The sequence below is a fragment of the Boleophthalmus pectinirostris genome, unplaced genomic scaffold (assembly GCF_026225935.1).
Source record: "Boleophthalmus pectinirostris isolate CB_2022bp ecotype Guang Dong unplaced genomic scaffold, ASM2622593v1 HiC_scaffold_8, whole genome shotgun sequence".
Taxonomy (NCBI): Eukaryota; Metazoa; Chordata; class Actinopteri; order Gobiiformes; family Gobiidae; genus Boleophthalmus; species Boleophthalmus pectinirostris.
Window position 1 is genome coordinate 40,054,044 of NW_026571515.1, and position 17,951 is coordinate 40,071,994.

General features: G+C 38.5%; 1 protein-coding gene across 1 annotated transcript in view; it reads left to right on the forward strand.

The window, feature by feature from the left end:
* The window catches only part of hspg2 (heparan sulfate proteoglycan 2), a 349,507-nt gene that overhangs the window by 230,747 nt on the left and 100,809 nt on the right, over window positions 1-17,951 (forward strand). Inside the window, exons 30-33 of the mRNA XM_055166122.1 lie at window positions 7,469-7,536; window positions 7,625-7,689; window positions 9,722-9,862; window positions 10,145-10,336. Of these exons, the coding sequence (XP_055022097.1) occupies window positions 7,469-7,536; window positions 7,625-7,689; window positions 9,722-9,862; window positions 10,145-10,336 (466 nt within the window). The remainder of the gene's footprint in view (window positions 1-7,468; window positions 7,537-7,624; window positions 7,690-9,721; window positions 9,863-10,144; window positions 10,337-17,951) is intronic.

Below are 17,951 nucleotides of genomic sequence, written 5' to 3' on the forward strand. Positions count from 1 at the left end.
CTTGTGCACTATGTATTTTTTCTGGTGTTCTGGTCTTGTCATGGGGATGTTATTGGAGTTTAATAAGTTTAAGTTCAGTTTATTTATGTTCCATTTATTCAGTTACAGATGTCTTAATTGTGAAAAATCTTTGAACATTAATTCTCATTGAGCAGGCCAGGTTCTCCAAAGAACTTAACTGTAGTTTGCGCAAAATGCTTGTTTTAAGGGAGATAGCTAGGTTTAATGCAATACAGTGGAACATTCCAGACAAAGCAATAGCATCTCCATGGAGTGAAGGAAATGACAAACCCTCCACCAGAAACATTAGATAGTGCATCTTTAATATGAAGTAGAATGACAGATCCAGGTCCAGTGTCCACTTTCTATGATTCAATATAATGACCATACTTACATTTTTAATTACCATACAATTCCATACCAATTACCATTGCTATTAGTGAACTGTAAAGTAATGTGCAACCAGAAGTGGTATTGTATGTTGTCTGAACTGAAAGAAATGGGTCACGTATTAAGTATATGTTGTGAGTGGTTCTTTGTTCTTTGTTCTGTACTTTTCTCCTCTTTTCTTGCTGTTTTTTTCTTTGCTGCTTTGCTTTTTGCTTCAGCTTTGCGTCTTGTTGGCAGCCAAAACTTTGCACAGACCATATGAGACTTCTTCCCGATCTCTGACATAAATGTAGACATTTATGAGGCATCAGGTTCAGCCAATCTTTGCTACTCGTCGGGCAAAGATGATGTGGTGACTTGGGTACAATACAATTAATATAACTGGTCATATTCTGGCTAAAACTTGCCTGATTTTGCTTTGATTTTGACTTGAAGAGAAGAGAGAGCTGCAGACGAGTGTGGAGATCCAGTTAGGACGGAGGATTTCTTACCTTTTGCCTGCGGAGCCGAAGCGGTGTTCAATTTTAGCTTGGAGAAAGAAATACTCCTCTACGGCAGCGGGGACGAGGACGACGACGAAGATGAGGATTTCGTCACGTACATTAGAACGACGCGGTCTCCGAAAAGGGTCACCACGTCGCGTCGGACTACTCAACCTTCGATCAAAACTACGGCGATCGTCCCCAGCAAAAACGCTCCCAGGCTACCTCCACGTTTCACCCCGAGTCCCGAAATCAGACACTCCAGCTTCCAACATTTACTCCGGCTTCACCTCAGCACCTTCAACCAGCGTCTCAGCATGTTAGAAAGCAACACACTCGACATGAAAGAAGGTATCCGGACGCTACAAAAACAGCAAAGTTACCTCAACGCGCAAATGAAGCAGCTGATCTCCCTGCATTCGACTGGCGAAAAGTCTAAGAAGGTCGCGGAGTTGGAGCAAAGTTACACCAACATGGAGGACCGCTTGGGAAAACTGGAAGGGAGACTGGAAATTTTGATTGACGGATTCACGGCTTTGGCGCAAGAAATGAACAGGATGAAGCGTAGACATATTTCGAGATCGGCCACTGAGAAAAAGATACCCGCGCTCGCAACTACGACGGTCGCGTTGCCTTTTTACGTAACAACGCAAGCACCAAAAACCGATCTGTTAGTAACTTCTCAAACTCCTAGTGTCAATACTGCTAAAAATAAAAGCAATTCAAATAGTGATAAGTTAAAGAAAGGAAAATCAACAACTTCTAAGCCTAAATCTATGAAGCAACCAAAAAGTACTGTTCCGACCAAGTCAAAAGTAAAGACTACTTCAGTTACTACTACTACGACTGCTGCGACAACTACTAAAACTACTACTGTGACAGCTAGAACGAAAATTAAGCCCGTATCAAAGAAAGTAAATGTCCAAAAACCTGCATTGCCAGCTAAAGTTGCTAAACCTGTGCGTTCAAACCAGAGGCAAGAGAAGAAAGAAGTTACAAAATTTCAGCTTGACCCACCCTCTCACTCTTCAAGACCACGTAAACAGCCCAATAAAATGGACAATAAAAAAGATTCCAGGCTCCTTGTAAAAGACAATGGGGATAGTAAAAAGGCTGTTAGATCAGATGCGCCTGATGCAAAGCAGAGTAAGCAACAGCGGACTTTACAGAACAACTCGAAGCAAAACAAAAAGGTTAATCCGCAAAACGCAAAAGTGGCACGTAAGCTGGTGTCAGAAGAGACCGATGTAGATTCAACCTCAAAATCAACAGCTTCAAAGAAAAGGTCGAGCGCGAGTAGGCCGAAAAGGACCACTCCTCCCCCGAAAATGAAAACTACCACGGTAAAAAAGAGGCAAAGCGGGGTGGTGAAGAGAAAATCGAACCCGGCTCCCAAACCTCCGATGTCTCCGCGCAAAGAAAGTCCAAACCCTGGAGTTTTTGATCTGCTGCGACTGCTCAATGGAGATCAGAGGAGTTCAAAACAGAAAACAAGCCAGGATGCTTCTCTGCATGTAGTTTTGGGAAGACTGGCCATTCCGATAAAAATCATCCCGGACGACTAGCAATAGTATAAACATATTTTTGTAGTATTTGTTCACTGCAAAAAGGGAGTATCAACATTAGCTAAAATTAGAAGAAATGTTTGGAATGTTTTATATTTATTTAACTTGTAGCTTCAGATCATTTTCAAATTATTGACCTAAATTATCAGATGGCACAGTAAGAAACTTAGTAATAATAATAATCTTACTAAAGCAACACTGTGTAACATTCTGGAGCTGGCACGTCACCTGCATGCAAAAGAAAGTTAAAAGCATACTTAGGAACATTGTCCATGGAGATAAATAAATTGGAGATGGAATTTTAAAAAGTTTATTGAAACCACACTGCATTAAAAAGAAATCAAATCTATATCCACAAATGGAACAAGTCTAAATTAGTTAGTTCGGAAAATCTAATCATTTTAACTAATGCTGCTGTTCCTTGTTTTGCGATGTAGTCTATTATTTATACCACCCACTGCTAACACATTTGTTTTATGAAGGTTCTGAATTTAAAACAGTTTACTCTGCTGTTGTGTTATTTGTTGTGACATTAATGACTTTTAAAACGCATAAATTATGTCAGTTATTCTTATTGCACAGAACCATGAAGAGAAATGATAGCAGTAGTACATTGTTTGTTTAAATAGGTCACCAATGAAAGAATGCCATTGTCAGAGGAATGATGTCATACAAAAGGTTTATATTTTTGATTCTATTTACACATATTTACACTTTAATTAAAGAAGGGTTATTAAAATAGATTTAAAAAGCTTTCAACCATGTTATAACGTTGTTCCTTCATCAAAAAATCTGTCTGAAAAGGTTTTAGATGTCGCAAAAATGTCAAAATATCAATATATTATATTGTTTAATGTAATGATACAGTATTGATATCATGGGATGCTGTATCGATATATCGCCAAGAGTATTTTTTGGTATATTTTACGAAATTATTTTGTTACAGCGCTACAGTTTTGGAAAGAAAGAAATTTGTTTATGCGACACATTTGACATTTTCACTGTTTTGTTGATTAAAATGTTTGTGTTTCAGATGAACTTTGCACAAGAAGTGGTTTAACAAAAACTTTAGTATCATAGTCATGATTTAGCCTTTATTTTTTGTTGAACCATATCGAATCACAGAGGTGGCACTACCTTTAGGTAAAAGTAGGCAGCTGCATAGGGCCTGGGACCCTGGAGGGGCCCCCAAACAATTTCCCTCAGTGCCACTAATGGCCGAGGCCTCAGAGCAATGTGATTTTCTCTCAATATGACAGTAGTTTACTTTTAAACAAACAAACAAACAAACACCATCAAAATAATATGTGATTGTCAGAACTAAAGAAGCAGCTTGGATGAGCTGCGAAACGTCTTCAACCAAACTAACTTTTGTCTAGTCAACAAACTGAATTTTCTCCTCGACATGGATTCTACCTGGACAACTGAGGGATTCTTCACTTTGTCCATTGTCTCAAGAACAATGGAGAAAAATAGACAGTAAATATTTAAAAAATACATATTAAAAACCTCAACAAAACTGCATTATAGTGATGGCCCCAAAGTCAAGTTCACCTAGGGCCCCCAAATTTTTAACTCCACCACTGTCGAACCAATTTTAAATATATTGTATCGAATCCAAAGTGCACTGTATCGAGGTATGTATCTTATCAGCAACTTCTTAATAATACCCAGACCTTGTTTCAGTAATTTAGTGATCTCTCCCAGGCCCTATTCAAACTCTCCTTATGTCACCCATGCTGCCATTCGACAATTCTCCATAAATATACAAAAGTGTGACACAAAACCGTACACAACAACCCGACAAACCTGATACGATGTGCGGTAGTTTCTTTAGCGAGATGCACGCTGATTGTGTTGTGATAGCGCTCTGAAGGGGGAGTGACTTAGTGTGGAGAGCAGCGAGAATGGAAAGGCATCAAAATCATCTGTCAAAATATAAAACATGTACATTTTCAGCAATTTTGGCGATTTTGGAGAATATAACATTTTCAAAACAATAAAAAGTAACATGGTGATTTAAAGTCCAAAGTCACTGCACAGGTCATCAGCTCCACAGTGCACAAGCAAATACGTTCTTGTTTTACATATTAATACACACAAAAGTTAAAATACAGTGAGTTTAAAAATAAAAAATAGCTTTAATAATGCAGAATAACTTTGGGCACTACATTGCAATAATTTCTCTACAACATTTCTCTCATTTGTGACCTATTTGTACGTAGGGCTTTTCTGTTTTTTACAACTACCTCAAGTGTTGCAAGTATTAACCTTTTTCTATAAAATATATCTGTGGGCATTAATGTTTGTTTTTAATAATTTTTATATCTGTATATTGCCCCATACGCTTTAGTTAGATAAATGATCACCATGTTGTTATGTAACTGTGTATATATCCTCTGGTATTAAGATTAAGATAAGATAGCTGAAAGATGATTCATAATATACATTCTCAGATCCCAATGTTCTCGCTTTCTCAGATTTTTTTTCTGTATTTGAACTTGCTTTTCCCACTACATATTTTAATTTATGTATTTTTATTGTTTGTGATGTATGAAGTTATTTCTATGCTACAATATCTGCTCGTTTTTGTATAGTATGTGTGTATGTATGTATTTAGCGTTTGGAATTTAGCGTTTAGAATTAGCGTTGTCATAGCAACAAGCCCTCTCAGACCTCCAGGACCCCGTAACAGGTGAGGTAAGACCCTCGGAGGTTGGTTTTATGGTCTGCCTGTGCTTCGGTGGCAGCTCCTGTGCTTGCTTGGGTTTAAAGGCGTTCAATGTGTTTCTGACTTTTTGTGTAGTTTATTTTGTTTTCGCGTCTTAGAACCATCCCATACACTGCCAAAAATGTTATTCTTCATCAACTTGTTCCATGATATTTCCTGTTTTGAAGAAATTTTAGCCTGAAATTATTAAATACATATATATAGGGTAAGTGCAGTTTACTTATGGCAATGGCAAATGACTTTAAAGCTACCATTTGTAAGTTTGTTGGATTTTTTGGTTTGTTTTCACCAGTAGATGGCCAAATTGGACGCATTATCAGAAAGGAGTAATACAGATAGCATGCGAAGCAGGTTGGAGAGACAAATTACTGTATTTTCCGGACTATAATGAGCACTGGATTATAAGGCGCAATATCAGTAATGTTGAATTCTCTCGTCTATTTTCATACGTAAGGTGCACTAGAAAACAAACGGATGACACTTGAGACTGATCCTTAGTCCAGGCGTCCACGATCCATCGACAGATCGTGATGTAATTCGCTCGGCGTTGCCTCCTTGTCTTGGTGAATGTGGATTATGAATGTGAACGTGGGTGGATCATTTAAGTTTGTTTTTTTATTTCCTACAAGGACGACTCAAATATACACTGAGTAATAATGTTTTTAATGCAGTTTTGCGCACATTTGTTTACTTTTTACAGAAACAAAACTTAAAACCACGTGACTAATTTGCATAAACTACAAGCGCTGAAAAAACAGTTCGCTCCTTGTGCCCTGATGCGTTCAGCTTCTGTCAGACTAAAGGACGCGACTCAGTAAAATATGAGTGTTCTTTTTGCGACAAGGCGACAACGGCAGTGTGCGTTGAGTTGACACAAAACTATACTTCAACCTTTACTCCCCGAGGCTCCTGACTCTAGGAGCCATAATGCTCCAACAATCCATCAAGCGGTGTGGCTTTAAGTTTACCAAAGTTATACTAAACCACTCTGACAGATTTTTGAGCGCCGTGTACCACATAAAATCCGTTCAAGATCAGTAAGCACAACCAGACATACATACATACATAAGGACACACCAGATTATAAGGCGCATTGTTGATTTTTGAGAAAATTAAAGAATTTTAAGTGCGCCTTATAGTCCGAAAAATACGGTACAGATGGTAGCTTTAAGTTCTGATAACATTTGGTTTATGTCCAGTTTAGTCCTGATGTCTATATTTGGTTTGGTTCTGGTGTAGACTAGATTTGGTCCTGGTCTAGTCGTAGTTTCGATGTAATGCATGTGAAAGTGTAAATGAGCCCCTTAAAAGTGCACTAAGTAACTTTTTGGTTGGGGGTGTCACTGCTCTGCCTGGAATGTTCCACAGTATGACATTAATCAGTTCTACCTTAAATTTATTCAATTACAGGTGGTTTCATGGCTCAAAAATACCTAGAAAAGCAAAGATTCTGACTGTGAGCAGGGTTGCCTCTCCACAGATCTGACCTGTAACTTTGTCAGGTTTGGTCTTCATGATGATAGAAACTTTTTATTTTATTTTATTTATTTTTTTAATCAAGGAATCACAGTATACTCAAATCACATTTTTTCCCATTTTTATTTTTCAAATCCAGATATTATCAAAAATTAAATAAAGGCAAAAAAAAATAACTAGACGCCAATACTAATTAAATAATAAAATCAGAAAGGTAAAGAGAGAGAGGAAGAGAAAGAGGAGAAGCGGGGGTAGAAACTTTTAATGCCATACTGTGAAACATTACAGATAAAGTAAGAACATCTCCACAGAGAAAAGCATTTGACGGGCCCTCCACCAAAAAAAGTTACACAATGCACCTTTAATGAACCAAAACAAGCCAAAAACATCTTGAAAAGCTTAGGTAAAAACAGGTTTATCAAGTAAATAATACCACCAAGTAAAACCTACTGATACTAACATTAATATCCTTACTTCAAGATCTTTCAGCTCTTCTAATCTTTCATTTTTTGCAGTGTATGAATCAATAGAAAAACATGGCGATGGTTTGGTCTCCTTCCATCTTTCTTCCTGTGGGCTTCTCCATCACGGGTCTTTGGGTCATATGAGTCATTTGCATATCAGTGCTTTCGCCGAGCTGGATGTCTCTTGTTTGAATGACTAAGTTCTTGGAAGGAAACCGTGGGTCAAAATGGCACTACAACGAAGAGAAAAATCCGACACATCACCTGGAGCAGACTTCCTGTTTCATTGTTTTGTGTGCTGAATCCTGTATCCACCATGTTGGAAATATTTACTCATGAATGGCTATCTGTTCTTTTCAGATGTGCCCCAGGATACTATGGAAACCCACAGCTAGGACAGAGGTGCACTCGGGACAATACGCTCAATGGTACAAACGTGACTCTACTTCTTTACGATACACTTTATAATATTGTATAAATTATGTTATTTTCATTTTACTTTTTTTTTATTTCCAGGTAACTGCTACAACTGTGACCAAGGTGGAAGTGACGGCTGCGTTGGTAATGTGTGCCGCTGCAAGGTGAACACAAGTTCTATTTTTGAATTTAAATAACTGAAAGTAGGGTATTTACACAAACATACTCAATAAATCAAAAATGTACACAAATTCATTCTTAAATTTACACAACTCTTTTCACATCAAACACCACCTTAGATAATATTTTGCCTTCTGCGTACCACCAGATCTAAACCTGGACTAAATATTAAGGATGTAACAATAACAGAAATATCGTGATATCGTATTGTCAAAGTTCTCATAATAATATCGTGGACCATCACGATATATCGAATCACAAATCTCTTTGCTTAAATGAAGAGTTATGGTGCAGCAATAGCTAAAAAAAAAAGACAGAGGGAACTACAGAGACCATGATCCTTTGCTCCATTTCAGTGCAGACTACAAGAAGAAATAACAGTTCTAACACTTTTAAGTCTTAGTTTTGATTGATTATTTATTTCGATCACAGGTATATTTTGACATTAATTCACAGACATATTCACAGTCATATTTAACATACACAGACTGAAAAGGTGTAGGCTGAAGCTTAAGCTTATTATGCATTTACCCTTTATTCCTTTATCACAGCGTCATCTTGACACCAGTTCATCTTCATAAATACAGCAAGAGGAAACAAACAAATCAGAAACAGTATAACAAAGTACTACAGCACAAACGAAATATCATAATTCATGTATCTGTCCAGAGTTAAACATTTAAACTCCTTTGTAAAGTGAAAGAGACTGGTGCACAATTTGAGGTTTTCTGTACAGTTGTTCCAGAGCTCCAGCCCTTTAACAGATATACACAATTTCATAATGTTTGTTCTAAAGTTCTTTGGATTAAGTCGTGTCAAGGCATTTTAAGAGGAAAAAGTCACATATTAACAGTTTTAGCTGTTTAGCCTCCACAAAATATCGCATTAAATATCGTACCATGAGATGTATATCGTGAAAATATCGTACAGAGAGATTAGGATATTGTTACATCCCTAATCGTGAGCCTCCCAACCAATTCATGAGCTTTCCCACGATATCACAATAAATATCGTACCGTGAGATTCATACCGTGACGATATTGTTACACCCTTACTAAATATGCTTTCAAATGACACTAAAACAGGTCCTAAACTGTGACTAAATAATAAATACCGTACATACTAAATGCTGTATTTTTCAGACTATAAGTCGCTCCGGAGTATAAGTCGCACCAGCCAAAAAATGCGTAATGAAGAAAAAAAAAACATAATAAAGCCGCAACGGAAAGGCAAGTTATAGGCTGAATAGGTGTTAATATGTTAAAATAACATATTAACAATCCTTCAGATAACTATAGCATAAACAACAGAACATAAGTTTACCAAACTCTTGATCTCACTTCCAATCACTAAATCCACTTAATCCAGTGAATCCAATTGAATTCTTCATCCTCGGTGTCACTTCTGAGCAACTCCACGCAACTTCGGTTGTCACTGAAGTCCAGGCTTTGTCATCCAGTGACTTCCAGGAAAGTTGCACAGCACACCCTTCTGGTTACTGTGAAGCTGTGTTCTCCATTCCCGTTTTCTGCCAGTCCCTCACAAGTTTCTCGCTTACGCCAAATTTTCTTTCTACTGCTCGATTACCATTTTCTGCTGCATATTTCACTATGTGCAGCAGGACAGTGGCTTTTTCTGCAGGAGACATGCGCAGAAAACCGATACACAAGACTAAAGTGCCCTCTCACTGCTCAGTCTGAAAATTTTAATATATAAGTCGCAATGGAGTATAAGTCGGAAGAAACATCCAAACCATGAAAAAAGTGTGACTTATAGTCCAAAAAATACGGTAATGGTTAACCTCTAAGTCTCTAAATAAAACAAATATTCAAACAGCAAAGAGTCCTGTGTATCATCAGTGGGATACACACCACAGTTTGAGAAACACTAATTTAAACAGTTTCTGTTATATCAGTACATACATCAATCCAAAAACCCAGCTCCATACTGTATGAAACCACCACGAGCTGTATAGTAAATAATCTTGTTGATATATTGCTGTATTTTGTGTTGCAGATGAACGTTGAAGGCCCATCCTGCTCCAGCTGTAAACAGGGAACCTTCCACCTCAGCCCCCAGAACAAAGACGGCTGCCTGTCCTGTTTCTGCATGGGCATCACTCAGCAGTGCTACAGCTCCACCTACTACAGGGATGTGGTAAGTCACACGGACATTTTACTGGCCCTTTTTAGTACCTGCCTACCCGGGAACAAACCAGGCCAAGTTCCTACAGCATTTTACCAGGCCACTGCCGCAAAACAATGGAATTTAGACCCATGACAGACCCATTACAGTTCAGTTTTGTTGTACATGGTAGTAAAATTTTGATATTGTAACATTACAGTGTTGCGTGTCTGGTAACATCAATTAGTGTTTGAAAGGGTTGAAAAACAAATTGTAATACTGTATGCCTACATTATATCTTTCTTTGTCCTACAGGTCACCTCACGTTTCACTCAAGGAAACTTCCAGGATTACGCTCTGGTGAATCGTCAGCGCACCACTCGTATCTCCACCGGCTTCACTGTGGAGATCTCCACAGCCGGGACTCAGCTCTCATACAGTAACTTCGACTATGTGGGACAGGAGCCTCACTACTGGCAGCTGCCTGGAGCCTTCCAAGGAGACAAGGTAATGTGAATCCTGGGGCAAGTAAAGTTCTTTTGAGTTGTCAAAAGTCTTCAAAATGGTAACTGTAAACAATGGGAAAGCCATGAAAATGAATAAATAGATTTGATCATTAGCGGTATGGGAACCAACTCTTATACACCAGGAAATGTAAAGGGATGCATCTGGGAGGGCATCTTGTTTAAAAGCATTTGCTGTAATGTTTTCATTTCAGCAGGTTTTTTTTTTTCTTTATATTCAGGGTTCCCACAGTCGTGGAAATTGAAAATGTCATTTTCCAGGCCTGAAAAGTCATGGAATGTTAGTATTCAATGAATGTTTTGGAAAAGTCTTGTAATTTTAGTATCTCTTTCACGCAACTACAGTGTTATCATTAGGCAAATTATCATGAGGCTATTATGATTATTTCCAAATGTCTGTGCCTTTTGTTTAAAAGAGACAACAATAAATGCACTGACAGGATGTTGAATGTCAAAAAAACTATAATACCAAACCATAAGATGAGTGGAAAGGGTTAATATTTCATATGTAGCCCTAAAACTCTGATCAGTTCTACACATGTAGGTGCCGTAAAGTCATGGAAAAGTCACTTTAGGTCATGAAAAAGTCACCTAGTGCCTCTGCTCAATTTCATTTTTCTCCAGCAACTAGGTCAGGAATCAGAATACACTAGACAGTTTGCAATATTCGTGGAAGTTGTAGACCACGCACTGGCTAATCAACAAAGAGCTGTGAAGTCATGACTGGGGCCCTTTTTGTGGTACAGCACAACAGTAAACAAGGAGGTCAAGATGGATGTAGACGAAGCCATACTATTCCCAAGATCGAGGATTTAAAGCCGGAACAAAGACAATGTTTAGTGAATTTTATCAAGAGAAAAGACGTCATTGCCCTTCTTCCTACGGGATTTGGCACATTACAAACATCACGACCAAATAGCAGTGAAGTGAAACCGGCTGTTGAATCAGGCTAGAAAAAGTTATGGAAAAGTTTTGATATGTTGTGAGTGAAAAAGAGTGGGAACCCTGTATATTTGTATTTATATCTTTAAATCTTCTTACCCTTTTTTGTCTTGCCATATCACCTCTCTCTACTCTTTCTTATAATTTCCTCCATGTACCTAAAGTAGCACTATGTAACTTTTCTGGAAAGGGGTCCACCACCTGCACGTCTCCACGGCGATTTTATTGCATTGACTAAAATGTTCCACAGTATTAAATTCCACATATTCTATCACATTTATTTCATTGTGTTTCTTTTTACTACTCAAAAATACACTGAAAACAAGTCGAACTTTCTATAAATCTGACATGTAACTCGCCCTTGTCTCCATGGAGATAGCTAAATTTATTGCCATACAGTGTGGAACAACAGCAGCAGCTGGTGGCAGAACCTCCCCCAGAAAAGTTCCACGGTGCGCCTTTAAAACGCTATCTGAAATGCTATTCTCCCTTCCACATTTCCACCTCCTTCAGAAACGATCTATCACTTCTCGTGCGCGTGCGAAGCGTGCAGAGCAGGTACAGTAAAGCCAGCCGCTGTATCATTGGATGTCATGTTGTTGTGATGATTCAAACCTCACATCGGTCACGCTCACTGGTCTATAACCCCATACCTCACGTTTATAACATCATATTTATTCCATTCGCGTGCATATTGTGCTTGACGTCTCCCGGAGTTTATTGCATTATTTCATTTCCAACTTTTAAAGCATGCCCATTTTGTCCTGGAGTGGTCATTAAACCTCTTCCCGATCTCATCAGTCATGTCTAAACTTAAATGCAAAGCTATTTCATTCTTTGCTTCACTTCCCTGGGCATGGAAGTGTAAACATTCGGATCATTAATAGCCCATTACCGAACCACGCACCTACGTTAAAATTGTCCCTTAAACGCCGGCGGATGAGTGCGAAGCAGAGTGATCAAAGTATGCTTTATCCACACCGCCAGAGTGATCCCAACCTGCCCCATGAGCAGTTAAAGAAGGACGCGTCTGTCTGGGACCTAATGGATTCTGAGCGCAAAGCCCGAAAGAAATCCAAGAGACGCGCGCAGGTATTTGACAAATGTACTGTTGAAAACTGCTCTCCATCGCTAATAAGGAAATGCAGTGGTTTAACATTGGTTTAACGCATTTAGTCAAACTAGAAGCTTATCTTACACTGCTTAAATACATGAATCGTATGGTAGTATGACATGAATTCAGAATATGAAGCTTGATTGAGTAACTTAGATATTTAAAGAGCATATATTAGATAAAATAGACGCTTGTGACCTCATCAAAAACAGACCTGGAGTTGTGTTTTGTTTCATTCACACTAATTTAAGTGCTTTTTTAGTTTGTGTACATCTCTGAAGTTCAGCGATAGTTGACAGTTACCCAGCAGTGTAATGGGGATATTTTTATGTCGGGGTACGCAATTTGTGATGTCATTGATGTGGTGAATACCCCCCACCCCAATTCACCTCCACCCCAAAAGACATACACTCAACCTGACATGCCGAAATATCCACAGGTGTCATAGAGATTGATTATTAAAAAAAAAAAAAAAACTCACTTTCAGCACAAACATAAAGGTGCCAGTCCAGTAAAAGACAGTAATCAATAATATTTGATGTTTTTTCTACTCAAAATGATGCAGAATCATGTTATTCACATTAACGTCGTTCAGAATCACCGACAGAACATAAAGCACAGGCTACAACATATGAACCAGGACTAAACCAGGACTAAAGCAGGACTAAAGCAGGACTAAACCAGGACTAAACCAGGACTAAACCAGGTTTAAAACAGGACTGAACCAGGACTAAACCAGGACTAAACCAGGACTAAACCAGGACTAAACCAGGACTAAACCAGGACTAAAGCAGGACTAAACCAGGACTAAATCAGGACTAAACCAGGACTAAATCAGGACTGAACTAGGACTAAACCAGGTCTAAACCAGGACTAAACCAGGACTGAACCAGATCTAAACCAGGACTGAACCAGAACTAAACCAGGACCAAACCAGGACTAAACCAGGACTAAACCAGGACTTGAGAGCGAGAGAGCCTGCGGAGTAGGGTGTCTGCAAAGCGCAATTGCACAACTGCTGCGCTGAGCCCCGTGAGGTGTGGAGCTCTGAGCCCATCCTTTTGCCTGCGGCCGCCCGACAGTGTAAGCAGGCACGCCTCCGGGTCTGTCCTGACACTCAGTCCTGACTCAGTTCTGGTTTTGTCCTGGTTTAGACCTGATTTAGTCCTGGTTTAGTCCTGGTTCAGTCCTGATTTAGTCCTGGCGCAGTCCTGGTCCCTCATGTCTCAGGTCACTATAGGACAGTCCTGCAAATATCATGAGAATGTGGAGGTTGTTTTCATCATTGCCAGTAGCTCCAGTTTGACATTTAAGTTGTAGCTATTTTATATTTTATATTTGTTATTTTTTTATATCTCACATTGGGAGAAGTGGGTGGACAGCGTACCCCCGTGTACCACGCCCCCTACACCCCTGCAGCTACTTACCTTTTTACTTATAGTTAACTAAATGATTCTAGTGAAGATGTATGGAGCTTAAAAAACACAGTGGAGCACGTCCTGTATTACCACATGACATCACAAAGCTGTTTGAGAGAAGAACTCAGCCTAAATCTGCAGGGTTTGTGTGTTAAACATTTGTGAATGAAACAAAACACAACTACAGGTCTGTTTGTGATGAGGAAACATTATAACAGAGTTCAGAAAATATCTTAAAGGGACAGTCCAGAATTTTGGACATAGGACCTCATTTCCTAGTGAGCCAGAGTGTTGGAGACGTGTGGAGACACTTTTTAAAAATATTAACTCCAGTCCTTGTATTTGCAGAGGTCGCTGGTGCTAGGCTAGTGCATGTCAATGGCCATAGTTTATCCTGCTACTAAAAACAGTCTTACCCACTCCACAAAACACCCGAAGAAAATCTATTATTACACCAGACTGTCCATGTGGATGTCTGTGTCGATAGAATCATTTTAGAGGTAAAAACAACCATGCATTTGAAGGATTTCTGTCTGAGCAGCAGTGAGTTATATTTCCTGACAGAAAGCTTGGCAGCGGTAGATTGATATATGAGAAAATAGTCCCTCAATATGTGACAATTCATGTGATACAAGGTTAGTTTTATTTTAAACATTATTCTATCAACACAGACATTTACATTGACAGTCTGGCATAATAATAGATTTGTTTCAGGTATTTTGTGGAGTGGGTAAGACTGTTTTTAGTGACAGGCTAACTATGGCCATTGACATGCACTAGCCTAGCACCAGCGAACTCTGCAAATACAAGGACTGGAGTTAATATTTTTAAAAAGTGTCTCCACACGTCTCCAACACTCTGGCTCACTAGGAAATGACGTCCTATGTCCAAAATTCCAGACTTTCTCTTTAATATGGCTCTTAAATGCAAATCCACTTTGGTATTAGTTGCTTTTAGATTCTGAAATGTGATAACATGCCTTTGTGTTTTGACATCTTTTTCGAGGGAGCCCTGGCCAAAAGCAAGCAACAACACGACCCACAGATAAAGCATTTCATTTAAAACAGATAAAATAAAGAGTTAGAAATAGTGACAGGTCAATGATTGTCTTTCCAGGCACAAGATTTCAAGAAATTCATAAGTAAAACTAAAAGGTTGATTCACAAATGTTTAACTGTGTAACAACTATATCCATTTTAGCTGGAGAAAAAAGCATGCTTTGTCTGGAATGTGTCATAATATGGCATTAAATCTTTCTATCTTCATGGATACCAAACCAGACCAAGTTACAGGTCAGATCTGTGGAGAGGCGACCCTGCTCAAAGTCAGAATACCTGTTTTTTAAGGTATGTTTGAGCTATAAGACCACCTGTAATTGAATAAACGTAAAGTAGATCTGTTTAATGTCATACTGCGGAACATTCCAGGCACAGCAATGACGTATCTATAGAAACAAGCAGGAGAAAACCAGAAAAGTTACACATTGCATCTTTAAATATTATTGGCCTATAGATTTTTTAAAGTCATCTGGAACCCTGAAATCTTAAACTATCTTCTGAAAATCACTAGTAAAACAAGTCCATTGTGTAACTTATTTCAGATGTTTTTTTTGTTTTTTTGTTTCCTTTATTTGAACCAAAATGCTGCCAAGTTCTCCCTCATGCCTAGAAAGCAAATAGTTGTGAAATTGTGAGTCTTCGAAAGCCCGGCCCTTGAAATGAGTTAGAAAGTGAATAAATAAAGGCACAAATGTCAAAACTTCCTCAATTGAGATGAATATTCTGAATTTAACGCGCTTAACTCACGCAGATAAGTACTGGAACACTAAAACCGCATCCAAGGGAGATGTTTGAGCCTGTACAGTAGATGTGCATTAGCAGACCATGAATCGGTGCTTGATGATGACGCATGAGTGTGTAATATGGAATTGTCTTGGTACAAAAGGTCATGGATTTAAGTAAACGTCCTTGAGTGGAGAAATTACTCATCTGTCCATAGGAGTTACTCACGATGCATTTGAGCATTAGACAGACGAGCACGGTTCACCGGAACATACAGACGAGCCCCGACCTCTGCCAAAGCAACACAAATACACAGATCAGATCATTACTTGCATACTTTATTCTACGTGAAACCTCACAGTATGTTTATATACGCTTTTCAGTTCATGTTCAACTTTCAGTGATGGGAAGAATACTTTGAAAATCTATTTAGTTACAGAATATGTACATATATGGTAACACTATCCACTAATTAGCATAGTTGTAAATAGTTAATTTGTCTAATGATTTATTTTATATTTATTCAGCCCTTATTAATGTCTAATTCCCCATAAGCTTGTTCTAGATATTTACAAACACTTTCCTATTAATACACTCCTTATTACTGCTTATTATTATGATAGTAGGCCATTTTTGTTCACAAATTATGATTCTAACAAGTTTTAGAGCAAATAACTAAAAACTACATTTGTTCTGATACTAGTCAACACCAGCTTATTAGAATCATAACTGATATATAAAAAATGGTCTAGTATAATAAGCAGTAATAAGGAGTGTATTAATAGGAAAGTGTAAATGTCTAACTAATAGCACTAATAGCAGAATAAGCTTTTGGGGAGTTAGATATTAATAAGTGTTAAAGTAGGGTGACCAAAAGTCAATTTTTCCACAAACGTCAGTTTTTTGTGTCTTGTCCTGGGCGTCTGGGTTTTTTTTTTTTTTTTTTTTTTTAAGTGATGGAAATGGCTGGGTTTTCATTACCTTTCACTGGGGCCATTAAATTGAGCAGACACAAACAGTCGGTCAGTCTGCATCATGCCGAAGCGCAAAAGCGTATTTAACAATGACTTGTACAAGAAATTCTCCGTTTTCCGTCCTGGTCGGGACAAGTGGGAGGCCATGTGCACAGGTTGCGAGGTGAGAGTAGCTCAATGTCGAGGCTAGGGATGGGCATTCGATGACATTTTCTTAATCGATCGTTGGAAGAATTAACGATCGATTATCGATTAATCATTAACGTTTTTATATTAAAATGATCATCATTATTATTACTATCTGCACTACTAATCTGCATAAATAGATTCACCTTTACGACATATAAACCGTAACCACTCTAGAGCCACATCAGCCTGTTTGAGATTATAATGTGTTTAATGCAGCTTTGTGCAACTCTCACAGAAACAAAACTTAAAACCGCATGGCTCACTTGCATAAACTAAGCGAAGAAAAAAAACAGCTCTTGTGTCGCTGATGCGGTCAACTTCTGTTGGACTAAAGAACACGACTCAGTAGAATACAGGTTAGTGTGACCATATTTGCGTTTGTCAAAACCAGGACACCGTATGGGGGGAGGGAGGTGGAGCCTCATCATCGACACTGAGCGCCTCTCACCTGGCAAAGCTTTTTCTCACTGAAACATGTGTACCTGCTTTGTACACTGTTCACATGGACTCCCACTTGAACGGAACGGATCGTGTGGAATTTCTTGTACAAGTCATCGTTAAATACGCATTTGTGCTTCGGTACGTTGCAGACTGACCGACTGTTTGTGTCTCGCTCCTTCTGAGTGCAGAGAGACACATGTCCGGACCCATGTTTGGTCACGCTACTCACAGCAACCTACATTCGGTTTGTCGATTAAAATGTATGTAATCAATGAAATTCGATTAATCGACTAATCATGCCCATCCCTAGCCGAGGCCCCAACTCCCACCCCCGGTAAGGTGTCCAGGTTTTCACAAATGGAAATATGGTCACCCTAAGTTAAATAAATACTGATTCATGACAAATTAACCATGTACAACTGTGTTAATTAGCAGTTAATTAGTCTGATGTTAATAATTGTACCTAAAATAAATATCTTTTGTAACATATCCTGATACATGGCTTAATCAGAGTACTGCATTTTGAATACTTACAATACTTTGCACATAAATTATAATGTAAAGACACAACGACTTAAAACTGCTTTATGTTTGTTTCACTTTATGCGATGCATTTCCTGTCACTATTTTTGTCACTGATCATGTGCAGTTCAAAGTCAAATTTGCGCAATCTACTCCTTTGATTTTAGGAAAGTTACTGTACTCTGAAAACCAGCAAATGAAAGCATAAAATGTACCA